Genomic DNA, 27,196 nt, shown 5'->3' with positions numbered 1-27,196 from the left:
TGCTCTCAGGACTAATTCTTCCTTCCTTCCTAAGGTCTCTTCTGAGAATAACTTGAATCAGTCCATTGACCTTCCTGTGTTTTTTCCCAACCACTCCAACAGGGCGGAATATAAGTTGCATCAGTTAGATGTTCACAGGCAACTACGCTTTTATTTGCATAGAACTAAGGACATCAGAAAATCAGACCAGCTTTTCCTTTCCTATGCTGAGGGTAAACAAGGTCTTCCAGTTTCAAAAGTAACCTTGTCCAGGTGGTTAACTACTATCATCACATTTATCTATCAACTGAGGAATAAAGAATTGCCTTTTAAACCAAAAGGTCACTCCACCAGAGCTTTAGCCACTCCCATGGACTCTATTTGTGCTATGGCTACGTGGGCCAACCCACATACTTTAATTTCGCATTATAAGTTGGATGTGGTTTCCAGGAGCAGAGCTGATTTTGTTTCCACTGTTCTGAAGAGTTTGTTCCGATGAGCCACCCAGGATTTTAGGTGCTAGGGACGCTGTCCCAACCAGCAAGAAAGAAGGCGAGATACACAACTTAACATAAAGAAGTTATGTACCTACCATAACGTTCCATGTTAGTTGTCTTCTTCTCGCCTTCTTTCTTGTGTCCCATCCTCCATCCCCCTATCCTAGTAGACCGAGAAGAGTTCCTTATGGTTTTTCACTGGCGGAGTCTTCTCTGGCTGTATCTCTCTGCCTAGTAGCCTCTCTGGTAGGGTTTATGCATTATAGGATAGGATTCCTTCCTTTTTATGTCTGCAGTTAGACTTACCAAACGAGATCTGGGTATCTAACGCCAGGCATCATGGGATATGGGGAGGCCTCGAGCCAGTAAACAGCTCTCGAGCTTTTGAAGATGGCAGAGTCGGAGCCGAGGATCAGCTCCGAACCCAACCAGCAAGAAAGAAGGCGAGAAGAAGACAACTAACATGGAACGTTATGGTAGGTACATAACTTCTTTTTTTCAAACAATCATGCTAGTTACCAATTGTTTGTTGTTCCTATGATCATTGTTAATTTATCTGTAGGTTAGTCATTGTAACTTTATGTATTCACTTGAATGCTTGAAAACACTGATATGTCTTTAAGCACTGATGTCGGTAATTGGAGCTTTTCTCCCCGGGCTTCTGCTGAAAATGGACCTGTGTCCATTCGGACTTTCCTGGTAATCCAATGGAAAATAAATAATCCATCCTTCTTTTCCTATGGTGGTGCTAGAATCCAGTATTAATCAAACTGTCAGTCTTCCAGTTTTCTTTTCAAATTTTTCAAACAAAGGAGAATACATGCTGCATTTGCTGGATGTTCACAGACAGTTGCAGTTTTACTTAGAGGACAAAATTTTCAGAAAATCGGATCAGTTATTTGTCTTATTTTCAGAATCAAAATTGGTTAAATCAGTTACCAAAGTGACCTTAGCTGAGTGGTTAACTGATTACATTTCATTTGTTTACCAAAATGCAGGTTTGACTTTGCCAAAACCTTTAAAAGGTCATTCTACCAAGTCTGTGACAACCTCTTCAGTATTTTTATCCAGGTCTTTTTTGGATGATTGTGCAGCTGCAGCTTTAACCCTCGTACCTTTATTGGTCATTACAGACTGATTTGGTCTCTAGGGGAAGAGCAGCCTTCAGCTCAGCGGTGCTCAGGAATATCCTTCGTTAGAGTCCTCCTAGGATTGAGGTAGCAGGGGACTCTGTCCCAACAGTTGAGGAATGAATGAAAATAACATCAGATAAAGAAGTTGTATACTCACTATAATGTTCCATCTGTGTTGTACATTTTCATTCTTCCTTAACTTCCCTCCCTCCAACCCCTTAACCAGTTTGACTTCTGGAAGGATCAGAAGATGCTAGAGGAACTAATATTCCTTTGTTTGAGCTCCAGATACTGCTATTCTTTTCATATTTGCTAAAAGTCAGCAAACAAGATTTGAGTTATGGTAGGGGCTAGTGCATTATGGGTAAAAGAGGAGCTTGAGAGCTTTCAGTGTTCCACAAGCTGTAAAAAGTGGCAGAGTCTGATCCAAGGGTTGGATCTGAACCCATCAGTTGAGGAAGAATGAAAATAGACAACAGAGATGGAATATTATGACAAGTACATACCTTTTCTGGGGGGGTTAGCTTTGTTCCATCTAGAACACCTTTTTGCCTTTTTCTGCACATTTTAACATCACTGTTGCTAATTTTGAAAGTCTTTGGTTTGCAAATGTCTTAGGGCATTAAGGATTTTTGTTTAATAATTTCACACAGATCATAACTGGTTAGTATATCAAATGTCTTACACAGTTGCTGGAAGTATTATTAGAAAAGAGTCCAAAAGATGTACAAATTGTTCGCATAAGTAGTAGATTTGTAGACTGCATCACTGCTTTTGCTGTGCAAAGATGGAGGTCTAGTAGTAAAATACACCATTGTTGTATTTCAAATGGTAGCTTTTGAAAGTTGCTGAAAGTTTTACGTTGTGTTGTAATTATTTTCTTTTCATCCCATAGAAATGTGCTTATTTTTTCTCTTGCAGTCCAGCTACTAGTCACCAGATCTGCCTCAATGAGTATTTTATTTTCATACTGCTGGCTGGAGGCTTCACAGGATTTTATTACAGTATATGTTATTTTGCAAAGAACATGAGCTGTTTACCTTTTCCTGCTATACAAGTAAGTTTTATTTCAGTATGGTATTAACGTTTTTTCAAGAGAAGCAGAAGAGCTGTATTTACATATAGCATTTTATGTCTTTGCAGCCTGTACTGTTTGTTTCAAGGTTGCGAGTGCTTGTTGGAGTATGTTCTTGTGAATCACTGTTGCAGCCATCACTGTGGGAACGTCTGGTACAAGCTGAGATGGTGTTCAGCCTGACTTTGAGCTGAACATCTTTGCTCTCAGTTGGGATGATGTCACCTTACTTCAGGCATCTTTGCACGCCTGGTGTACAGGTGGTGACCAAACCACACTGTTAGTTCTTTCTTGTTACATTTGTGAATGCTAGCAGAAAATGTGTTCATAAATTTGGTCCAGGCCAACAACAGCAGAGCAGATAAGTACCCTGCCTTTCTTCTGATCTTTCCTCTAGTTTGCATTATACTAAGAACTTTGTTTTTTGATGAATACTGAACCCAGAGGTGTAGGGCATTTCTTCTCTCTTAGAAAGTTAACAGATGTGTTTGCAGATGTTGGATACTACACAACGATTTACCCAAGTGCATTTTTGGCCTCTCCGTAGAGCATGATGTTACTCTATGAAAATTTGCCAGGGATTCTGGTCTAAGACTCTCAAAGTGAGGTGTGTGGCCCTTCAGGCTTTTGTGACCAAAAAGAAGCTTATGGTTGTCGTGTGTTGGTGGAGTTGCAGCAAGATAATGGCATGGACGCACTTCTTGAAAAGAACTGGACAGAGAAATGATGCCTGAAGGAGAAGTCTGAGAAGGCCCTGAAATTGTATTTTTTGCATGGGGACCCTTGGTCCAAGGAAATAATTTCTGCAATGACACTCATGCAGTCTCTGGGCCTTACATAAGCAGCAATTGAGGCCTGTGATGCTGCTGCTTTAGAATCTGCCATGCCACTGGCTTTCAGCATCTCCTAATCAAAGCATTAACCAGGCAGAGTATGCTGAACTGATGTCAGCGCCTGGAGGACGTCTTATTATGCAAAGGAAGGGCAGTGTCCCACTCGTTAATGAGAAAGTGTTGAACTCACTGGAAGTCAAAACAAGTTGTCCAATTAAATTTTCCCATCAAACACTGGAGCTTCTGTTTGTATTTAGTTAGAGCTCTTCAAGTTGTGTACTTAACTCTTATAGTGCAGCTTTGTTTTTTTGCTGTGTGTGTGTGCTCGCTTGCCATTCACAAATATCCTATTGTACCACTGTATTTTTTTCCTACAGGTCTTAAGGAGATAAGGTGAAGGGAGAGCAGAGTTTTAGAAGTGCCACAAATGTGGTCATAAAAGAGTACCCCCCCTCCACCCCCAGGATTGTCATGAGCTTTGTGTATATTGCCTTGGGGGTCGACCACTCAAATGAGGAGTTTTCCATTTTTTAGCTAAAGGGTTTTATCTGACAGGGAATAAACTAGTGGTAAAACTCCATCTGGAGTAGGGAATTCATTTGTCAGCAACCTTTGGGTCTTGGATCCGAGCCGGTAACTTATTATACAGCTATGGATCCGAGCTCCTATCTCCTCCCCTCACCCATAATCCCCTGCCAACCCCAAATGACCTCAGATCTAGTTTGCCGCTCTTAGGTGTGACAGTTGGATATCGAGCTCCTGGCATTTTTCAGATAAGTGACTCTGTTTCTGGTCAAATTAGTGTAATTTTTCATTGTTTAAACAGTGTGTGTGTGTTAGGTTTCCCTTTTTTTGTTAATTCTTAAATTTTTAGAGTTAACCCTCCCCTCGCTGGTCGTTAGTGTGTGTGTGTTGCTTGCGTTTGGGGCCTAGCGTGCTTGTGTAGTTTTATTTAGTTTGGGTTGTTATGTCAGAGGCCCCAAAACCCATCTTCTCCAAGTGCACCGAGTGTGGCCATAAGCTCTCTCTGGCAGATGGCCGCACTCGATGTGTTCGGTGCCTTGGGGTTGAACACCTGTCCTCGGGATGTACCATTTGTGCAGCGTTCAACCCCAGGGCACTGAAGGAGCGGAGGTCCAAGCTGGTCCTGGCGGGACTTCTGCCCCCAGATTCGGCTTCGGCCTCCGCTACTCCCGTGGCACCTCCACAGCCTGTGGTGGTAGCCACTCCTGCCCTCCCTCCCCCGGCCGGGATTCAAACTCCTGCTAAGGCGCCGGAGGACAGGGAGGCCAGGAGGGAGAAGCACCACAAGCGGCGGGCCGAGGCCTCCGCTTCGGCCCCCCAGCAAAGCAGGCTTCTCCCTCCACGGCTTCCAGGTCTCCTCCTCCTCGGCTCCGATCACCTTGCTTCTCCCTGGGACCCGAGGAGGAGGAGACCCGATCTCCGTCGAGGTCATCGAGGCGGCATTCCAGGCCTGCCTCGGTGGCTTCGTCGAGAACCACCTACAGCCTGTCTGATGCAGACTTGGACCGGATGATGAGAAGGTTCATCCAGGCCCAGCTGCAGATGGGAGTGCTCTTGCCCCCCTTCGGGGGGGAGCTCTACACCCTTTTTTGCTCCGATAGCTCCTTCTCCGACCCGCTTCCCGGGTTTGGAGCGCTTGGAGCCGGGCAGCGTTGGAGCCGGGGGTGGGTCGGCGCCGACAGTACTGGATACTTCGGATCCGACCCGGCCCTCGAATCTGTCGGTTCCATCGTCGGATCTGACCTCTCGGAGCCGTGCGAGCTTTGGATCCGAGAGATTCAGTGTGCCTTTGGCTCCATCCAGGTCGGAGCACACTGGTCCCACGGATTCGACGGTCTAGGCGCCGGTTCCGATCCCTTCATCGGATCCGAGTGGGAGTCGGCTTTCGGAGCCCCGGGAGAGCGGCTCCCCCTCTGCCTTCGATGTAGTGGAGAGGGCTCTGTCAAGAGCATCCGGACCCCCGGCCGTTGTCTCGGCTCCACCCTGCACTCCCTCTCTGCTGGGTCAGGCTTCCATCACCCGGCCACAGGGACAGCCTGCTTCGATGTCCCAGGTTTTTCCATTGGAACAGGATATTGCTGGTGAGACCTCCTCGGACAGCCCCCCCCCCCGAGGTAGTGCCTCACAAGCATAAGTGTAAGAGGAGGCACGTGGACTCCCCCGAGTCCTTAACAGAGGACACGGACTTGGATGAAGGGGAAGGCTCCCCAACGTCACCCCCTGAGGATGTCTCCTTTGGAGACATCATGGAAATGCTCAGGATCAGGGGGGTGGTCTGCCCCCAAGGCTTCCTCTGACGAGTCCGTGTTTCTGGAGGCATTCGAAGCAAGCCAGTCTACCTCTTGGGTGTCCCCTCCGGCCGACCCCCTGGTGGACCTTATTACCACCAGGGTGTGGAAGGAGCCGGACACTGTGGAGCCAGTCCCTAAACGCACGGATAGGAATTTGAGCCCCCCTGCAGACCGGTCCCACTAGATCAAGGGTCCCCCCATAGATGCCATGTTGATGGCGGCAGCCACTAAGAGGGAACTAGCTCAGGAGAGCCCCTCGGTCCATCCACTGAGCTAGGAGTCCCGCTCGATGGATCGCCTTGGGAAGCTGGTATTTAGTTCAGTGACCTTCTCAGTAAGGTCCCTGAACTACATGGCACATGTCATCAGGATGCAGCGAGATCTTATTAAAGAATACGCTGCTTCCCCCCCAGAGTCCATGTCGGCGGAGGACAAGCAGTTGTACTCCACTCATATGGCCACTCTAAGATCTATTTCCAATACTTCTGTGCGGCTGTTGTCCCACGCCACTGAGGGAGCCACTAGAGCTAGCGGAGTGGGCCTAGTTATGAGACGCCAGGCCTGGCTCCGACATTGTGATTTCGCGGAGCCCTTTAAGGCGTCCTTTGCGAATGCCCCCTTTGATGGTTCTGCCTTGTTTGGCAAGACCGTTCGCGAGACACTTGTCCAGAGCGAGAAGGACGGAAAGACGTCTGCCGTCGGAGTCCTCTTCTCTGCTCCCCAGAGGTCCTTCTCCAAGAACCAAAAGGGACAGAAGAAGATGTGGTTCCGGAAATTGCAACATTCCCAACTTGCTCCGGACAACCAGTCCTTCCGTGGCAGAGGAGGACAGGGAGGACGCCGCCCTAGAGGCAGAGGGGCCCCGAGAAACTTTGGGTCCAGAGAATCTTTCTCTGATCGGCCCACACAACAGCCCTGAAAGGGTTGCCCGACTGCTCCACTCTGGAGGCAGTCGGGGGGGTGCTTCTCGAGGCATCTGGCGGCATGGGAGTCCATCACGTCAGACCGCTGGGTGCTTCGGATCATATCCAGAGGTTACAAAATCCCAATGCAACATGTCCCCAGACTCAGGAACCTCCCTGATGTACCACCCGGTCAGAAGGAGGCTGCAGCTGCAGAAATCCAGTAGCTGCTAGGAAAAAGAGCCATCCAACCCGTCCCCCCAGACCAGCTCAGATTAGGGTTTCACTCGAGGTTCTTTCTGGTGCCAGAAAAGACAGGGGACTTGAGACCAATTCTAGACCTTTCCCTCTTGAACCTGTCGGTAACCAAGGAAAAATTCCGAATGGTCACTCTTCAATCCATTCTCCCCCTTTTGCGGGAGAACGACTGGATGTGCTCAGTAGACCTCAAGGATGAGTGCTACCACATTTTAATGGACAGACGATCCAGGAGGTTTCTCCACTTCCGGCTGGGAGCCAGCCACCATCAGTTCAGGGTCTTTCCCTTTGGCCTCACCACAGCCCCCAGGGTGTTCACCAAAGTTTTAGCAGTGATAGCGGCCCACCTGAGACTCCAGGGAATGCAGGTCTTCCCGTACCTGGACGACTGGCTCCTGACCGCCCCAACAAGGCAACTACTCTGCTCAGCCAGAGACTTTTTTCTCCGCCTAGCCCTCCAGTTAGGCATCACGATCAATACGGACAAATCCTCCCTTGCTCCGACACAAGTGATAGAGTTCATAGGGGCCAGATTGGATACGAGAAGTCTGCGAGCCTACCTCACTCCGGAACGACTACAGAATCTGAGACTTCATGTGCGGGCCATCCTCCAATCAGAAGCTCCACCGGCGGAATTGGTCCTGAGGGCGCTGGACTCCATGGCAGCGGCAATAACGCTTCTTCCATGTGCTTGTCTAAATATGAGGGTACTACAGTGGACCCTCCAAGTACAATGGTCCTTTCAGCTTCTTCCTCTCAATCACCCTATCTCTATCAGCAAGGCTTGCAGGAGGGCCCTGTTATGGTGGCTCCAGTCCCCAGACCTCCATACAGGCCGACCCTTCTGCGCTCCACCTCCTCTCGTCACGGTGACCATGGACGCTTCTCGCCTCGGGTGGGGCATTGCTCAGGCAGAACAGTCCAAGGCACGTGGAACGACACAGAGACCTCCCTTCATATCAATGTTCTGGAGATGAGGGCGGTGCTGTTAGCGTTGCAAGCACTTCAGAACCTTCTCCCCGTAGGAACTATTGCGATACAGACGGACAACATGTCAGTTGTCTGGTACATCAACAAACAGGGGGGAACCAGGTCTTACCCTCTCTGCCGAGAGGCCATGAGGGTGTGGGAATGGGCGATCTCCACCAACCGCTTTCTGATCGCAATGCACATTCCGGGACGGTCCAATATTCTGGCGGACAAACTCAGCCACACCATTCTTTCCCCTTACGAATGGTCTCTCAACTCCCGAGTAGGGAAGCGGATATTTGCAAAATGGGGGCAACCCTGCTGCGATCTCTTTGCCTCTCCCTCAGATACGAAATGCGACAGCTTCTTCGCTCTGATTCCCCTACCAGGGGAAGCCCGAGAGATGCTCTAGTGCATGCTTGGCCTCCCGGTCTACTTTATGCCTATCCTCCTCTACCCCTGATGCTAAAGCTCTTACAGAAAGCCTCTCTGTTGGGGAGCAGAATGACCCTCATTGCCCCATTCTGGCCTTGGCAAACTTGGTTTCCTTACCTGTGGTCTCACTTGGTGAATCCTCCCTGGATTCTGGATCCCAGCCCGGATTTAATATCCCATCCATCAGGCTTACTGACCCCATATCTGGACAACCTGAAGCTGACAGCTTGGCTGCTCCAGTTCCACTCTTAATCAGGACTCCCGGCATCTCTTCACCAGTCCAAGCCATCTTGGTGGCAGCGCATAAACCTTCCACCAGGAAAGTTTACCGCAGTAAATGGAGGCGCTTTTCCGTCTGGGCGGAACATCATAATTTGGACCCCTTCACTGCCCTGTTAACGTCTGTGTTGGACTTCCTCACTGGACTTTTTCAGCAAGGGGCTAGCTGTTCGACAGTCAAGGCACAATTGGCAGCCATCTCCCATTACCATGTTGGACATGAGACAGGTCCTTTGATGTCAGCTAAACTATGTAAAACCTTCCTCAAGGGTACTTTTCTGCTCAGGCCCCCTATCAAAGAAGCCGTACCCCCTTGGGATCTATCACTAGTTCTTCAAGCCTTGACTGCTTCTCCCTTTGAACCAGCTGCCTCGGCTGAACTTATATATCTGTCTTGGAAAACAGCATTCCTGGTAGCCATCACTTCAGCGAAAAGAGTTTTGGAACTTCAAGCTCTTTCCGTGAAACCCCCTTACTTGATTTTTCATCAGGATAGAGTGTACCTCAGGACCAGTCCCTCCTTCCCACCCAAGGTGGCCTCAGAAACCAATATCAATCTGTCCATCAACCTACCAGTTTTCTTTCCTAATTATCAAAATAAAGGAGAGTACAAGCTGCATTCTTTAGATGTGCACAGGCAGCTGCGTTTCTATATTCATAGGACTGCTGGTCACAGACAATCCGATCAGCTGTTCATTTCCTTTGCCAAATTCAGTTTGGGTAAAGCTGTTTCGAAGGTCACCTTATCACGCTGGATTTCCCATGTATTCTTCTAGCGTATGAAGCATTTGGGAGGCCCGCACCTCAGGGAGTCCGTGCACATTCCACTCGCTCCATATCTACTTCTGCTGCCTTTAGATCTAGAATTCCCTTGGATGATATTTGCTCGGCAACCACTTGGGCCTCATCTCATACCTTTATCAACCACTACAAACTGGACGTCATTTCCAGAGGGAGAGCATCCTTTGGCTCCGCAGTGCTCTGGAACATCCTTCCATGATGGCCGCCCAAGATTCAGGTAGTTGGGGACTCTGTCCCAAAGGTTGCTGACAAATGAAGTCCCTACTCCAGATTAAGAAGTTATGTACTCACCATAATGTTCCATCTGAGTAGGTGGCTTCATTTGTCTGCAACCATCCCCCCTCCTTCCCCCTGGCCTTCAGAAGAGTTGGTTTTGTTTGTATTATCCTGCTTTTTCCTGTTGTGATACCTTTCCATGTATATGTAGGAGGGCAAACTTGATCTGAGGTCATTTGGGGTTGGCAGGGGATTATGGGTGAGGGGAGGAGCTAAGGAGCTCGGATCCATAGCTGTATAATAAGTTGCCGGCTCGGATCCGATATCTGATCCAAGACCCAAAGGTTGCAGACAGATGGAACGTTATGGTGAGTACATAGCTTCTTATTTTCCCTCCTAATTCTGAGGGAAATAAGGCTAGGAAGTCTGTTGACAATTCTAAGTCCCGCAAAAAGAGGGAGAAAGGGAAGGAACAGAAGATGAGGAAAGGATTGGTGCAAAATTGCTGAGACAAGTTTTTTCATCAGGGCTGGCGCCTGTACATCTGACTATGCCTCAGACTCCATTGGATCCTATTTTGATTGAAGAGGCATTGCTGAAGTGACTACCAAGTAGACTGTCTTCAGGATGAGAGCACACCTGTATTCCACTGAAACCCCGATTCAGTTTCCACATTCAAGTTCTTCATGTTGTTCAGGCATACTTTTGATTTTGAGTGGGATCATACAACGAGGGCATTCCTAAAAATGCAAATAGGTACGGTTGTCCTGCCTGCTCCTGCATTGTCGAAGGCGGAGAAGGCAGATCCTGCTTCCTTCATCTTTGCTCCTTCCCCAGCTTGCACCTCAAAGCCAGTGGTTTTAGAGCCAATATGATGTTCTTCATCTCACATTGCTGCAGTCCTAACACTTGGGTAGTCCGCTGTCCCTCGGTCGGCCCGAATATCAGAGTATAAGGCTGACGTCGGTCAAGGCGCATTTGACTGACATCAGAACGTCAGGGTACAAATGCGCATGACCGACGTCATATCCTCAGTCTTTTTTGCCGCATGGTCCGATGCAGAAGCAGTGTTGCAAGTGCCGTTCGGCGTTCTGAAATTTTTCAATTCGAGTTTCAGACCGAAGTCAGAGTTGGTTAAGTACCCGTTAGAATATTTTGTTTTTCTTGCCTCAGTGGTTTACCGGATGTCAGAAAAAGTGAATAACTGTATTTCTTGTGGGAAACAGATACCGCATAGGGATTACCATAATTTGTGTATACCTTGTTTGGGACCTGAGCACGACATTGTTGGGTGTCGCTTTTGTGCTAGGTTCAATAAACGCACTATAAAGCGAAGGTTGGATTGTGCCAGGTTGGTCTTTGGGAAGCGGTGCAATTACAATATGCCGTCGGATGCTCCGCCGCTTCCTCAAAGAAGCGCAAGGACAAGGCAGTTAAACCTAGGTTAGAGGAGTCGTCCGAACCGGACGCCGGTTCTTTAGAGGCCAGTGGAACCGGTGGTTCCGACGGAGGCCTCTCTGGAGTCCCAGGGAGAAACTTTGATTTTACAGGATGTGGCCTCCCAGGAGGCAGGTCAGGCTGTAGGGGCTTCTCAGATAACTGTACTCCCTCCCTTCCTAAGGGGTCTAGGCCCTCTCTTTCTGCTTCCAAGGCTTCTCCTAGAGGCAGGTCTAGTTTAGCTTCTGTGGGTGTCACTCCTAGTTCTTCAGGTTCTGTGCCCAAGAAGCACATGCTTAAAATGGCAGAAGATTTAATTACTTTAATTAGAGGCTCTATGCCCCCTCCTGATAAGAGGCCTAGGATGGAACCAGTGTTGGGGGATTATGAGCAGGCTTCGGATGTGTCTGAGTCTTCGGCTGAAGACTTGCAGGAGTATTCTCATTATTCTGATTCTGATGTGGGTGATTCTACTCCTTCTGCTTCTCCTCCTGAGGATTTTTCTTTTTCAGAGACCCTTCACTCCATGAGAGAGCATTTTAAATGGGAAGGTCAGGACTTCTCTGATTCCAGGAAAAGGCTTAGGGAATTTTTGTTTTTACCCCAGCATAGGCCTTTGGCTATACCTCCTGTTCTGAATGTGGTGGAAGATGTGTTTGCAGAGGCTTCTCTTAATCCTGATTCTTTGCCTCCTGCTCCTGTTAAACCAGATAGGTATTACAGGGTGCCTGAAGCTCATAAGTATCTTTTAAGAGTCCTAGGGCAGACCCAGAAACTGTTAGCCAGGGGCCTAAGGGTGTTAAGGCTTCTGTTGTCAAGAATCCGGTTCCTGCAGATAAAGAGGCCAGGGCCTTGGATAGATGGGGAAAGAAAGTTTATACTTCTTCCACTCTAGCCATGAGAGCTTTGAATTGCCAGTTTCACATGTTGAAATATCAAAATTATCTCCTTTCACAGTTGAAATCTAAGGTTGATGCTCTGGCGGAAGGTATTGATTGTAAAGAGTTACAAGATTTAGTGCATGTTTCTGAACAGGTGGGTAAGCATTCTTTGCAATGTGGTTTTGATGCTGTACAGGCCTCGTCTAGGGTGGCTGCCACTGGGTCAGTTCTTCGCAGGCATGCCTGGCTGAGGGATCAAAATTTATCTGACCATGTTAAAACTAGGATTTTGGATGCCCTTTGCAATCTGATGTCTTGTTTGGTTCTCCTGTTGAGGCAGTTTTAAAGAAAATGGAAGACAAGGCTAAGTCTATGCAGACTGTTAAAGATTTTTGCAGGTTCAGCCTCCAAAGTTTAGTAGAAATTGGCCTACTAAGGGGTGGACGTATCCTTCTTATGATTCCCAGTCTAGGGGTAGATCTAGACGTGGCAGGGGCAGAGGTCAGGGCTCTTTCAGGCCTAGAACAGGGAGTTCTCCTGCACAGTCTTCGGGTGAGGGCAGGGGTCAGTCCTTTCGTAAACAGACCCAATGACCTACCTTTTCAGCTGCCAGAACCTTCTCGCCTGGCAGCACCTTTGGGAGGAAGGTTGGCACTTTTCAAAGAAAATTGGAATTTGATTACCCAAGACAGATGGGTATTGGCTATCATACATCACGGTTACAGGTTTTATTTCCATACCTTGCCTCCTTTCAAAGGCATGCCAGACATTCCTCCTCAACAAAGACTAGAGGCTCACAAGCAAATTTCTCTGTTACTCCAAATAGGGGCCATACAGCCGGTTCCTATGCCAGAAAGGGGCCTAGGATTTTATTCTCGCCTGTTCCTTGTACCAAAAAAGGGGAACACGTGGAGACCAATTTTGGATTTATCTATCCTCAACACTTATCTGGACATTCCCAAGTTCAAAATGTTGACGTTACAACGGCTTTTACCTCTGCTGGGCAAGGATCTCTGGATGGTAACTTTGGATCTCAAGGAGGCTTACCTTCATGTTCCTATCAGGCTAAGTTGCAGGAAGTATCTGCGTTTTCGGACTGGGACTTCTCACTATCAGTTCTCTGCATTGCCCTTTGGCTTATCTACTGCGCCCAGAGTATTTACGAAAGTTCTGGCTCCAGTGATAGCTTTCTTCAGGCTGAAAGGAATACAAATCTATCCTTATTTGGACGATTGCCTGATTCTGGCTCAAGGAAGGGACGAGCTTCTTCGTCATTTGGAATATGTGATAGCAGTGCTAAGATGCCTGGGGTATTCTGTGAACGAAATAAAGTCCAGTCTAGTACCCTCTCAAGACATGTGCTTTCTGGGTGTAAGACTGAATACAGCATCCCAGATGGCCTTTCTAACCCCGGACAAACAAAAGAATCTTTCCCTTTACTTCCATCATCTATCTCTTCAGTCTGGGCTGACTGCAAGGACAGTCCTTCAAGCCTTAGGGTTCATGGCATCTTGTATTCTGGTGCTTCCCAATGCCAAACTGCATATGAGGAAGTTGCAATGGTATCTCAAAAATGTATGGACACAGCACTGCCAGGATCTGGACACTGTCATTCCAATAATACCTTGCATTCAAAAGGAATTTTGTGGTGGGCTCAGGAATGTCACCTAAACAAGGGACTCTCTGTGACCCGGCCAGAGGCGAGTCAAATTTTAACGACAGATGCCTCGGACAAAGCTTGGGGAGCTCATCTAAACGGAAAGTGGATACAAGACAAGTGGCCTGTCAGACTACAGCATCTACATATCAACTTGAAGGAGATGTTAGCAGTCCAGTTTGCATTAATAGCTTTCAAGGATTTACTTCTTCCAGGACAGGTGTTGATTCAAACAGACAACACAACTGTCATGTGGTACATCAACAAGCAAGGGGGAACACATTCTTATCCTCTATGCAGGCAAGCAATGATTTTGTGGGAGACTGCTCTCAGTTTACAACTAAGTCTTCAGGCAAGGTTTCTGCCGGGAGCACAGAACTCCTTAGCAGATGTGTTAAGCAGACAAATCATGGATCCCCACGAGTGGAAACTGGATCTTCCTGTATTTCAGAAATTGACAGTGTCCTGGGGAACTCCAGACATAGATCTGTTCGCTTCTCCACTAAACCACCAGCTGCCAAAGTTTTGCACAAAGAGGTTTCATCCCACAGCTTGGAAAGTGGATGCTCTTTCTTTCAGTTGGAAAAATCTTCATGTGTATGCCTTTCCACCTCTGCCTCTCCTCCCAAAGGTACTTCTGAAGGTCAGACAGGACAAGCCAAGGATGATTTTGATAGCTCCAGATTGGCCTCGACAGCACTGGTACCCATTACTGAGAAGTCTAGTACGGAAGCCTCCATGGCCTTTGCCTTTGATTCCACATCTGTTGTCCCAGGAGGACAGTCATTTGCTCAATGTCAAACTTCACTCTCTTCACCTAACAGCCTGGCATATTCTGTTTTAAACCATAGAGGGTCTCAACTTCCACAACAAGTTTTGAATGTGATTTTGGAAGCTAGAAGGCCTAGTACAAGGAAAGTGTACGCAGATAAATGGAAGAGATTTTGTTTTGGAGTGCCGCTAAGGATTTGGATGTTTCTGAGCCTGATTTAAGTGTGGCTCTTCAATATCTTACTGAGTTGTTAGACAAAGGTTTGTCCTTCTCTTCTATTAAGATTCATGCTGCAGCAATTTCAGCTCACTACGACTGTGACCCACCATTGTTTTCTCATCCTTTGTTCAAGCAATTTCTTAGAGGGCAAAGAATATAAGACCCCACGAAGGGCTCCTACTCCTGCTTGGGATCTCAATTTTGTGTTGGAGAAACTCACTCTACAACCTTTTGAGCCTGCAGCTACTGCTGAGTTGAAATATTTGTCATGGAAGACTGCTTTTTTGTTGGCCATTACCTCTGCAAGAAGGGTTTCTGAATTGCAGGCCCTTATGGCAGTTGAGCCTTTCTTAATTTTCCATAAGGATAGGGTATCTTTACGTACTAATCTTTCCTTTATGCCTAAAGTGGTTTCTAGTGTGGCTTTAAACCAAACTATTCATTTGCCTACTTTTTATGCAAATCCCCAAAATAAAGGGGAAAAGATTTTGCACACTTTAGATGTACACAGGCAGTTGCGATATTATTTGGACAGAACTAAAGGGTTCAGACAATCTCAGCAGTTATTAGTTTCTTTTGCTTTGTGCTCTCAGGGCAAGCCCGTGTCAAAACAAACTATTTCTAAGTGGATTGGATTTTGCATTGCTTTCTGTTATTCCCATCATGGCAAAGAGATTCCAGCTGGGATTAGGCCTCATTCCACTAGGGCTACTGCCACTTCAACAGCTTTTTTGAGGGGGGTGGCAACTAAGGATATTTTGGAGGCAGCCACTTGGAGTTCAGTGCATACCTTCTCTAGGCATTACCACCTTCCATTGTACTCTAAATCCAGGGCTGGTTTTGCCACTGCTGTGTTGCAGGGCATTTTGGCGGCTCCTGCTTCATTATAGTTTAGCCATCCTCCCTTACCTCTGCTTTGGGATTCTACCCAAGTGTTAGGACTGCAGCAATGTGAGATGAAGAACATAGTACAGTTTTGTACCTACCATAAATGTAGATGTTCGAAGATCCACATTGCTGCAGTCCAATTTACCCTCCCTCCTTCCCCTCTGTAGTTTGAGGTGGTTGTGTGGGTTGGGTTATCCATCTAAGGTATATTGTGTATATTGTATATATTGTACATATTTTTGGTGTTAGGCTGGTTGGTTGTTTAGTTGTTTAGTTGTTGTCTATGGGTTTTGACCTTTCTTTTTAGGGTCTTCTGACATCTGGGGCAAGAAAAGACTGAGGATATGACGTCGGTCATGCGCATTTGTACCCTGACGTTCTGATGTCAGTCAAATGCGCCTTGACCGACGTCAGCCTTATACTCTGATATTCGGGCCGACCGAGGGACAGCGGACTACCCAAGTGTTAGGACTGCAGCAATGTGGATCTTCGAACATCTACATTTATGGTGGGTACAAAACTGTACTTTTCCTGGAGTCTGTTTGTTATTGAGCAGTGCCTCTCTCTCTATCGTGGAGATCTTGGATCCATCTTGCTCTACTTAGAGGTTCTCAGACCCAAGAGGGACTCTGTGCAGGTAACTTGACATCAGGTTTTTGGTGCGGTCTTCGAAACTGTCTTGATGTTAAGTTGTCAATCTCACCTTCATTCTTGCTGGATGAGTTCGGAGCCGATCCTCGGCTCCGACTCGGCCAAAACTAAAGCTCGAGAGCTAATTCCACCGGCTCGAGGCTCCCCTATATCCCACAATGCTAGGCAGTAACTACTCAGATCTCGTTTGCCGCTATAGCTGACGAGGTGCTTTTCTACCGGCTCAGGCAGGTGAGTTAGACTTTTACCTTATTAGGTACTTCTAAAACCCCCTTTTTTGTTGTCATACATAACCTTTTAGTTTAAGTATTTAGATCAATCGACCCCCTGTTTGTCGAGTCTTTTTTCCCTTTCTTCCCTTATCTTGTAGGCCTTCGGCCCCTACCCTTCCCCCTGTCCATTAGTGACTAAATTAGTTGTCCTTTTCTCTGTTAAGGGCTTGTGTGTGTGTGTTTGTGGCTTGTTTTAGCCTTTAATAATTTAATTTAATAATTTAATATTTTTTTCTGTAAAGGGTGTGTCTGTAGTGTGTTTGTGTTGTCAGGCACTCCTTTTTACAATGTCAAAAGACAAGGTCTCAGGCTTCAAGAAGTGTGACTCGTGCTGTCAGAAAATGTCTCTGACAGACGGTCACACTTCTTGTGTGTATTGCCTGGGACCTTGTGCACCTGCAGGACTCTTGTGCTGTTTGTCATGGTTTTAGCCCTAGAGTCCTGCAGGAACGCAAGAACAAGCTAATCTTGCGGGGCTTATTAAAGCCTGAAGGCCCCCCGACTCAGTCTGTCGGGGAAGCCTTCCAAAACTTCCAAACAGTCGGCTCCGGTTCCAGAGTCGACTGCTGGAAAGACTAAGTCGGCTTCGACATCGGCTCCGGCTGGAGCCGATGTTTCCAAGCCTCATACTGTTACCTCGGCTCCGGCTGGAGCCGAGGCTGATAAAACTCCGTCGGCTCCGATACTTTTTTCGGAGCCACAGTCTAGGAAGAGGTCCAGATCCCCCTCTATCGGCTCCGTGCATTCGGCGCCAGGATCCCCTCTCCTTTCTGAACGGAGCCATAATACTCATTCCTCACGGTCTTCCAGGTTATCTGACCATGATTTGCAAAGGGTAGTGAGTAGACTTCTCAAGTCCGAGGCACTGGCCCAAATGCTGCATAGCCCGACTCACCAGTCAGTGGCTATTTCCGTTCCCCAATACATTCCTCCTCCGACTCCTTTGAGTTTGGAGCCAGGGCTTGTCGGAGCCATGGCTGTCGGTGCGTCGGATCCGATACCTTCCCTTTCGGCTCCGTCTGCTCCGATCTCCTCCTTGGAGGGATCTCGGCGCCGAGCTTCCCTCGTCGGCTCCGAGGGGGCGAGTGGCATCGGACCCTTGTCCAACCCCGCTCTCCCTCTCGGGGCTTGGTGAGTTTGGCTCGACATCGCTGGAGCCGTCCCTGTCGGTGCCGGGGGAGGTCCTTGTCTGTTCGGAGCGGGGGCCTCTGGCCTTGCCTGACAGGGGTGCCTTCGAGGTCATGCGGAGCGTGCTAGAACCAGGTTCTGCCCCACAGTCGGCTCCTTCAGCCCCCCCATCTACAGTGCCTGCGGTGATTTCTACTCACCCCCTTGTCTTAGACCGCAGAGAGCCAACTCCTCAAGTTTCCCCATTGTGAATTTCCTCCTCTTCCGAGGCCTCTCCTGACCCGGCAGGAGATCCCCCAAGGAAGAGGCAGTGCAAGAGGAAGCACATTGACTCCCCTGAGTCTATCACCTCTGACACTGACTTAGAGGAATTCGAAGGTTCCCTCGATCGCCCTCTGAGGATGTCTCCTTTGCTGACATCCTTGAGATCCTGAAACAGAGGGGGAACTGGCCAGCCCTTAACCCTTCGGAGGATGAGTCAGTGTATCTTGAGGCGTTTGGCTCTCGCCCTTCTACCTCCTGGGTGTCCCCTCCCTTTGACCCCCTTATGGAAGTGGTGGCAAGGAAGGCTTGGACGGCTCCTGATTCAGTGGAACCCACCCCGAGGAGACCATCTAAATTTATTACTGCCCCAAGAGATAAAGATTTTTTATCCAAAGGTGTCCCTGTTGATGCCATGGTGGTGGCTGCGGCCACTAAGAAGGAGTTAGCTGATCCTTTGATTCCTGTCCATCCTCCTAATAAGGAATTTAGGACCATGGACAGGTACGGCAAGTGGATGTTCTCATCAGTGACCTTTTCAATGCGTTCGTTGAATTACTTATGCCACTTCACTCGTCTCCAGAGAGATTTACTCAAGGATATGGGTGAACTGATAAAGGATCCTACAGCTGAGGGGTTCAAAGACACAATGAACTCCCAGTTGGCAACCCTGAATTCCATCGTTAACTCCTCCATGCGGCTGGTATCATATGCTGCAGATGGGGCGAGTAGAGCCGCAGGCACAGGTGTTGCCTTACGACGTCGCGCCTGGATGCGGCTATGTAACTTTGTGGACCCTTTCAAGGCGTCCTTCACCAATTCTCCCTTTGATGGATCATCCTTGTTTGGTCCACAGGTGAAGGATACATTGACCAGGTGCGAGGTAGAAGGTAAGACACTCTCTGCCGTAGGAGTCCGTTTTTCTACCCTTTCTAGATCCTATCCCAAAGGTCAGAGGGGAGGAAAGATGTGGTTCCGCAAACAATCCCAGGGAGTCTCATCTGACGCACAAGGCCGATTCCCCTGTAGAGGCAGAGGGGGGAAAAATAATAATAGACGCCGCCCTAGAGGTAGAGGAGGTCCGCAAAACCAGGGTAGCAGAGAAATGTTCTCTGACAAACCCTTTCAGCATCCCTGAGGGGCTGCCCGGCTGTCCACCTTCGGAGGCAGTCGGGGGAAGATTATCCCTGTACCCAAAAGCCTGGCTTTCCCTTACTCAAGACAAATGGGTACAGTCGATAATATCCGAGGGTTACAAAATTCCCTTTGTTCACATCCCATCCCAACCCAAAAGATCCCTTCCAGACGTTCCACCCAGTCTAAGGGAACAAGCAGCATTAGAAATTTCAAAGCTGCTATCAAAAAGAGCTATCCAATCAGTCCCAGCAGACCAGCAAGGATCCGGAATCTACTCCAAATTCTTTTTGGTACCAAAAAAAAACAGGGGACTGGAGACCCATACTGGATCTCAGCTACTTAAACAAGTATGTCAGGAAAACAAAATTCCGGATGGTCACGCTACAGTCCATTCTACCCTTCTTGGGTCAGGACAATTGGATGTGCTCGATAGATCTTCGGGACGCGTGCTACCACATCAAGATGAACAGATGCTCCAGGAGATATCTCCGCTTCAGGCTGGGAGCCAGTCACTACCAGTTCAGGGCCCTGCCCTTTGGTCTCACTACAGCCCCCCGTGTGTTTACCAAATGCATGGCAGTGGTCGTGGCTCACTTGAGATGTCAAGGATTCCAGGTGTTTCCATATTTAGACGACTGGCTCCTTACCGCCACCACCAGACATCAGCTTCTTCTATCCAGGGACTTCACCATCCAATCTTGCCAAGCTCTAGGCATTTCGATAAATTTCGAAAAATCTGCCTTGTCGCCTTCTCAATCTATTACCTTTATAAGCGCCATCTTAGACACACTCAATCTTTCAGCCAGACTCACAGAGCAGAGTGTGTCAGACATTCGGAACCAAGTTTCCCTTCTCTTACAATGCAACAAAGTCAAAGCCAGACTAGTTTTGAAGGTGTTAGGACTCATGGCAGCAGCTATTCCCCTTCTCCCCTTAGCTCGCTTTCACATGAGGATCCTCCAATGGATGCTGTTTACTCAATGGTCCTTTCAACAGCTCCCAATGTCCCATACCATATTGATAACTCAATCATGCAAGAATCAACTGTCTTGGTGGATCACATCACCTCAACTTCTCCGAGGAAGACCCTTCACTCCCCCCCCCCCTCCCAGTCGCCACGTTGACAACAGATGCCTCCCTGATCGGGTGGGGGGGGGCATTATCAGGGCAGGACAGTCCAGGGCACGTGGCAACCTTTCGAGTGCCACTTGCACATAAACGTCTTAGAAATGAGAGCAGTGCTTTTAGCGTTGCAAGCCCTTCATGACTCTCTTCTCACTGGGACTATTGCAATTCAAACGGACAACATGTCCGTAGTGTGGTACATCAACAAACAAGGCGGAACCAGATCATACCCTTTGTCGAGAGGCACTCAGACTTTGGCAATGGGCGATCTCTTCTCAGCGTTTTCTGATAGCAACGCACATTCTCGGGAAATCCAACGTTATTGCAGACAAATTGAGCAGAGCAATTCTCATGCCCCACGAGTGGTCTCTAAAGAAATCAGTTCTAGAAGAAGTATTCCTAAGATGGGGCCAGCCTTGCTGCGATCTTTTTGCTACTCCCCAAAACAGCAAGTGTCACGACTTCTTCACTCTCTTCCCGTTACCAGGCCATCCCACCAGAGACGCTCTAGTCCACGATTGGCCCCGGGGACTTCTATATGCCTTTCCCCCCTTTCCACAGATATCTCAACTAATTCAGAAAGCCATCGCCTTGAGATTGACAATGATCCTCATTGCCCCTTACTGGCCTCGACAGATATGGTTTCCCTTTCTTCATCGTTACCTTTTGGAGCAGCCTTGGCATCTGGACCCATTACCAGATCTGATAACCCACCAATCGGGTCAGCTGCACCAATCTCTGCCTTCTCTAAACCTCACAGCGTGGTTTCTCCGATTCCAACCTTAGCCAGGCTTCCCTCAATATCTCGCTCGGTCCGAGATATCTTGATAGCCTCTCATAAATCTTCTACCGGAAGATTTATAGTAGCAAATGGAAACGCTTCTCTTTTGGGCAACATCAAGAAACATAGATCCCTTTACTGCACCTATCCAGACTATTCTAGACTTTCTAGCAGAACTCTTTCATTTAGGATCTTCTGCATCTACCATTAGAGTTCAATTGGCTGCCATATCAAATTTTCATGTTGGTGTTTCAGAGTCTAGCATCATGGCTCACAAACTCTGTAAAGCCTTTTTAAGGGGCGATTTCTTCTCAAACCTCCAGTCAAAGATCCCCGCCTCAATGGGATTTGAACTTGGTTCTGGCATCTTTAATTCTTCCCCTTGAACCGGGCGGCTTCATGTTCTCTGAAGTTGCTTTCTTGGAAGACACTTTTTCTGGTAGCTATAACTTCAGCGAGAAGGGTATCTGAACTCCATGCTCTGTGCAGTCGTCCTCCTTACTTAGTGTTTCACAAAGACAGGGTATCCCTCCGTACTAATCCATCCTTTTTGCCTAAAGTTTCCTCTCAAATAAACCTAAACCAAATTATTGATGATCCCGTTTTTTTCCCTAACTATTCGAACAGGTCAGAACAAACGCTAAATTTTTTGGATGTTCATCGCCAACTTAGATATTACTTAGACAGGACTAAACAATTCAGGAAATCTAATCAATTGTTTCTGTCATATGCGGAAGGGAAATTGGGCCTTCCAGTTACTAAAGTATCCCTCTCTAGATGGCTCACCTCTACAATTACCTTCATCTATGAGATCAGACACCAAAAACTACCCTCAAGACCTAGAGCTCATTCAACTAGGGCATTAGCTACATCCGTAGCTTTTCAGGATAGGCTGCCAATAGATTCCATTTGTGCAGCAGCCACCTGGGCTTCTCCTCATACATTCATTTCACATTACAAATTGGACATGGTTTCCAGAAGCCGTGCCAATTTTGGTTCCACTGTTCTCAAGAGTCTGTTCCGATAGGCCACCCGGGATAAGGTGCTAGGGGCGGTCCCATCCAGCAAGAATGAAGGCGAGATTGACAACTTAACATTAAGAAGTTATGTACCTACCATAACGTTCCATGTTAGTTGTCTTCTCACCTTCTTTCTTGCGTCCCACCCTCCTTCCCCCAAGCCTGGACAGACCGACAGGAATTCAGTTTGTGTTCTTCCTCTGGAAGTTGTCATTCCCACACGTTCTTCCACCTCTTTTATCCTTACTGCGGTCTGCGATACTTTTTACGCAGATTGTTTTGAGGTGGGTTTCCCTACTCCATTCTATGGAGACTAGGATTGCTTGGTATAGCTATCAAACGAGATCTGAGTAGTTACCGCCTAGCATTGTGGGATATAGGGGAGCCTCGAGCCGGTGGAATTAGCTCCCGAGCTTTAGTTTTGGCCGAGTCGGAGCCGAGGATCGGCTCCGAACCCATCCAGCAAGAAAGAAGGCGAGAAGAAGACAACTAACATGGAACGTTATGGTAGGTACATAACTTCTTATTTTGCTTCATTCTTAGTGTTGGAGACCTTTACTGTTGAAGCATCTTGGCTGATTCTCTCCTTGAGGCCTTTTGGGTTTGGGGCTCTTTATTTTCAGCTTTGCCACCCCCTTCTTAGTGGGGATGGTGTGTGGGCTGGAGGGATATCCTTGGATCTTGCGAATGTCAGATCCGCCTTTGAGGAGGATAATTGCTTCTCCACCTCTGAGCATCCCCTTCTTTTGCTCTTTTGTCTATTCCTACATCCACAGGTCAAGGTCAGGGTCGACCCGTGGATCTCAAGAGGCTGGCTCAGATGCCATTGCATACCTCTGAGGACTCCACTAGCACACAATCTGATGTTATAAGGAACAGGATGTGAAAAGGAGGCATTTAAATTCCCTGTCGCAGTCAATAACATTCAACTCTGATGACAGAGAAATTTCCCACAGTCTCCCCTAAAGACTTGCTTTTGGAAAAATTCTAGAACTCTTGCCATACGAGTAATACACCCACAGTCTTCCCCTCTCTGGATGAGTGAGTTCTGTTTTAGGCCTATATCTGACATCTGCATTTAGGTGCTTTATATTATTGGCTTGTGTGCCCAGAATTCATGGCATTAGCCCAAATCATGTGAGGCTGTACCTTGGAGGCCCCCAAGGGCAAGTAATACTGGGCAAAGTGTCCCCTTGTGGATTCCATTATTGTGTACGCTGCCACTAAGGAAGAACTGACTGAAGATGCTGCTATAGTCTGTCTTGTTAACAGGGAGTGTCAAGCAATGGACAGGTTACAGAAATGGAAATATGGCTTCAGGCACATTTGGCAATCAAAACCCTGAACTATACCACCCACATTAACAGATTTCAGAGGGACGTAAAGAAACAAAGTTTAGAATCTGTGAAAAGACTCCTACACCGGATCCAGGGAAACTGCTTGTGACCACCATTGAATACCAAGTACAACGTCATTAGTCTCTTCATGCAGCTCATGTGGGCAGTGGATCAGTATGAGTAGCGGGGTCAGGCTTTTGTATGAAACTTCTTGCTTTGTTCCCCTTACAAGATTTTGTGAACACTTTCACCGTGTCCTTTACCGGCACTCAATATAAGTGATCCTCCTTGTTCAAGACAGTGGACAAGGGAACATGTGCAGAAGTGTGAGTAAGATTGCAGGATTCTTTCTACCGTCAGGAAAAGATTTGAGAACCCCAAAGACTTGCAACCAGAACCAAAAGGGGCCCGAATCATTATGCTTCTGAAAATCAAGGTGTTTGCTTGTTTATTCCTCTTCTAGCAGAGGCAGCTGGGGCAAGAGTTGCCCTTTAATGGACACAGACCGAATGGGTGTGGAGGTCCACAAAGCCAGGAATATCATGGACCATTTTCTGACTACCCGCAGTCTTGTCTGTGAAGGGCAACCCAACTACTTCCCCTCTTTTCCCCTTCATAGATGGCTATTATGTAGGACTCCTGGGTACAAGGCATAATGTCCAGAGGCTGTCACATACCCTTTTCCAGTGTTCCCCTATTTCCTTTGGCCACTTCAATATACTGTAGTTCACCAGATAAGAGTGAAAGGGAAATTCTATCCTTGCTTTCAAAATAAAGCCATCCAGAAGGTCTCACCAGACAAGACAAGGTCTGGGTACTAGTTCATATTTTGTCTGGTTCCAAAAAAGAAAAAAAAAAAAAACTCAGGCCAACTTTGTACCCAAGTCACCTCAACAACTTTGTAAAAAAAGACCCTGTTCAAAATGGTCACAATGCAAATGATTCTGCTGTGTCTTCAGGCATATAACTCGATATACTCCATGAGTCTGCAAGATGCTTATACATTAGTATTGCCAGAGCGTCTAGGAGATTCCTTTACTTCCAAGTAGAAGCCAACCATTTTCAGTTTAGAGCCTTGCCCTTTGTACTTTCCATTGCTCCTCTGTGGTGCTTACCGAGTAAATGGCTGGTCTGTGACTCCACAAAACCTGAGTGTTTCCTGTTTAGACTGTCTTCTGGTGGCCCCAGTGGTGGAATTCTTGATGGCTAGAGATGACTACATCCAACTTCCTGCCCTTGGGGATGTCAATCAGCAGGCAGAAGACACTCCTCTAGCCTATCCAAACCATTCGGTTCATAGGCTGCCACTTAGACACAGTGCATTGTATGGTCTCTCTCTCCCACCAAACTGGGTCCTGGCTTTACACAATTCAGTTCAGGATTATCTTCAATGCAGTAGACCACCTGCCTGTCTGTTTCTTCAGGCTCTGGCCATATGGAATCTTGTATTATTGTGGTCCAGTTTGCTCTTAGAGTTTTTACAATGGTTGATATACAAGTTCAGTGGTCTCAACTTGCATACAGTCTTTACTTTTAAGTCATTGTGGCCAACAGTTTCCAGGATCATCTAGTATGGTGGATCTGGTGTCCTCTTGTCTGTGCAGGAAAATGCTTTGCCCCCAACCGGTGATGGTGGTAGTTGCAGACGCCTCAACGTTTGGGTGGGAGGCAATTTCAGGGGAGGATAGTCCAAGGTGTGTGGGATGTTGATGAGGCAAATCTTCACGTCTTAAAGATGTACAGTCCTTCTAGCATTGCAGGAGATTCACAAGTTCCTCCCTTTGGATGCTATTTCTATTCACACCAGCAGCCTGATGGTGGTAGGTATATATTTATTTAATTCAATTTATTTTATATTTATTTATTTTATTTATTTGTCTGTCTTTGTTTATTGTACTGGGAAAGCCCTACTGGATAATACCCATTTTCAGCAGAGGCCCAAGTTCCAGTTAAACACAAGAGTAGTTGCATTTCTATTTACATTTATACACATACAGTAGTTACATTTTACTTTTAGATTTTACAGAGTAGAAGTTATTAGAGAGAGAGCCCACATGCAGCTTAGCAGATTGTACAGGCAGCAGTTATGTATGAAAATTGTTTTGTCATTTCAGTGAGAAATTTGAGAGTAGATGTTCATGTGTCATTGTTGCAGTCATTAAAATTGGGTTATCCTGCTGGCAGGCTACCCGCAGTCGGCCTGAATTCCAAAGTCTAGGTCCGGCATCGGTTACTGTCGCCTCTTCCCTGACGTCAGTGCGCCAGGGGTATAAAAGATGCAGCCGATGCCATTTTCTTCAGTCTTTCTTGCCGCGTGGTGCCCGAAGCAAAAGCAGTTCGCAAGTGCCGGTCGGCCGACTCCTGAGATTTTCATGTTCGAATTTCAGATCCAAAGTCTTCATTAAAAGCTAAGTACCCCATTGGGGAAACTTTTTCTTGCTCCAGACCGATGTCAGAAAAAGTTAATAATTGTATTTCTTGTGGGAAGCAAATACCTCATAAGGACTTTCATTCCTATTGTATTCCTTGCCTAGGCCCTGACCACGACGTTGCTAATTTTCGGTTCTGTGCTAGATTTAACCAACGCACTATTAAGCGTCGGTACGATTTTGCATTTCACTATTTTGGCAGAAGATTTAATTACACGATATGGTCGGATAGCCATCCGTCTACCGCAATTCACAAGAAATGCAAAGAAAAAGTAAAGGACAAGCATCCGAGGTCCAAAACTGACGACGAGGCTTCTTCTAAGCCAGTCGCCGGTTCTCAGTGAGGCGCTTTTGCAGCCCCTGATGCCTGCTACTTTAGAGCCGCAAGCCGCTACCGACTCCCACGTGGAGCAGACTAGGCCGCTGGATACTCAAGGTATTGGAACCTTGGAAACTATTCCCTCAGATGGGTCCGGAGCCGCTGAGCAGCCATCGGCTTCTGAGGGTGTTTTCAGGCCTACACAGTTAGTTATATGTAAAATCGACTTCAGCTTCAAAGGCAAAGACTAAAGCGCCTTTAAAGACAAAGAAACAAGTACAACAGCCACATGGACAGGCCTCCATGCCTAAAAAACAGATGCTCAAAATGGCTGAAGACCTATTACTTTGATCAGGGGTTCCCACCCCCTCCTGATAAGAGGCCTAGGCAAGAGACAGAATATGAATCTTCAGATCAGGCTTCCATTTCTTTTGATTCCTCTTCTGATCCCTCTTCTGATCAGGAATACTCTTCCTCCCTATGAGGATTCTGATGCTGAAGAATCTATCCCTTCAGCCTCTCCTCCTGAGGATTACTCTTTTGGGGAAACTTTGCATACCATGAGGGAGCATTTCCACTGGGAGAGCCAAGATTATTCAGAATCTAAGAAAAGGCTCAGAGACTTCCTTTTACTACCTCAGCACAGGCCCCTTGCTATTCCACCTGTGTTAGACATTGTAGATGATGTTTTTTCATAGTCCAGCCTGACTCCTGACTCCCTGCCTCCAGCTCCTGTTAAGCCAGACAGATACTACAGGGTTCCTGATTCACATAAATTTCTTTTTAAAAACCCTGCTGCTGACCCAGAAACTCTCTCTCAGGGTCCCAAAGGGGTCGAGGCTTCCACTGCAAAAAACCCAACCCCCTCTGACAGGGATTCTAGGGCACTGGACAGATAGGGGGGGGGAGATTTACACTTCTGCAACCTTGGCTATAAGGGCTTTAAATTATCAGTTTCATATGCTTAAGTATCAGCAATATATTATATGTCACTGCTAAAACAGAAAATGTTAATAAATTCTGAATGTGCAGAAAACAAAGAAACGCAGGATTTATTGCATGCAGCTGAACAAGTTGGAAAACATACTTTGTAATGTGGTTTTGATTCTTTGGAGGCCTCCTGCAGGGCCGCTGTTACGGGTTCTGTCATCAGGAGGCATGCTTGGTTAAAGGAACAGAATTTGCCTGATC

The 27,196-nt window shown here is 47.2% G+C and overlaps 1 protein-coding gene across 1 annotated transcript in view; it reads left to right on the top strand.

Moving 5' to 3' along the window:
- Positions 1–27,196, top strand: part of NDC1 (NDC1 transmembrane nucleoporin) — a 2,145,343-nt gene that overhangs the window by 334,439 nt on the left and 1,783,708 nt on the right. The window contains exon 5 of the mRNA XM_044085460.1: positions 2,531–2,666. Within this exon, the coding sequence (XP_043941395.1) occupies positions 2,531–2,666 (136 nt within the window). The remainder of the gene's footprint in view (positions 1–2,530; positions 2,667–27,196) is intronic.

This window comes from Protopterus annectens, chromosome 10.part0, assembly GCF_019279795.1.
Source record: "Protopterus annectens isolate FY-2018-M chromosome 10.part0, PAN1.0, whole genome shotgun sequence".
NCBI lineage: Eukaryota > Metazoa > Chordata > Ceratodontiformes > Protopteridae > Protopterus > Protopterus annectens.
This window is presented reverse-complemented; position numbering and strand designations above follow the sequence as displayed.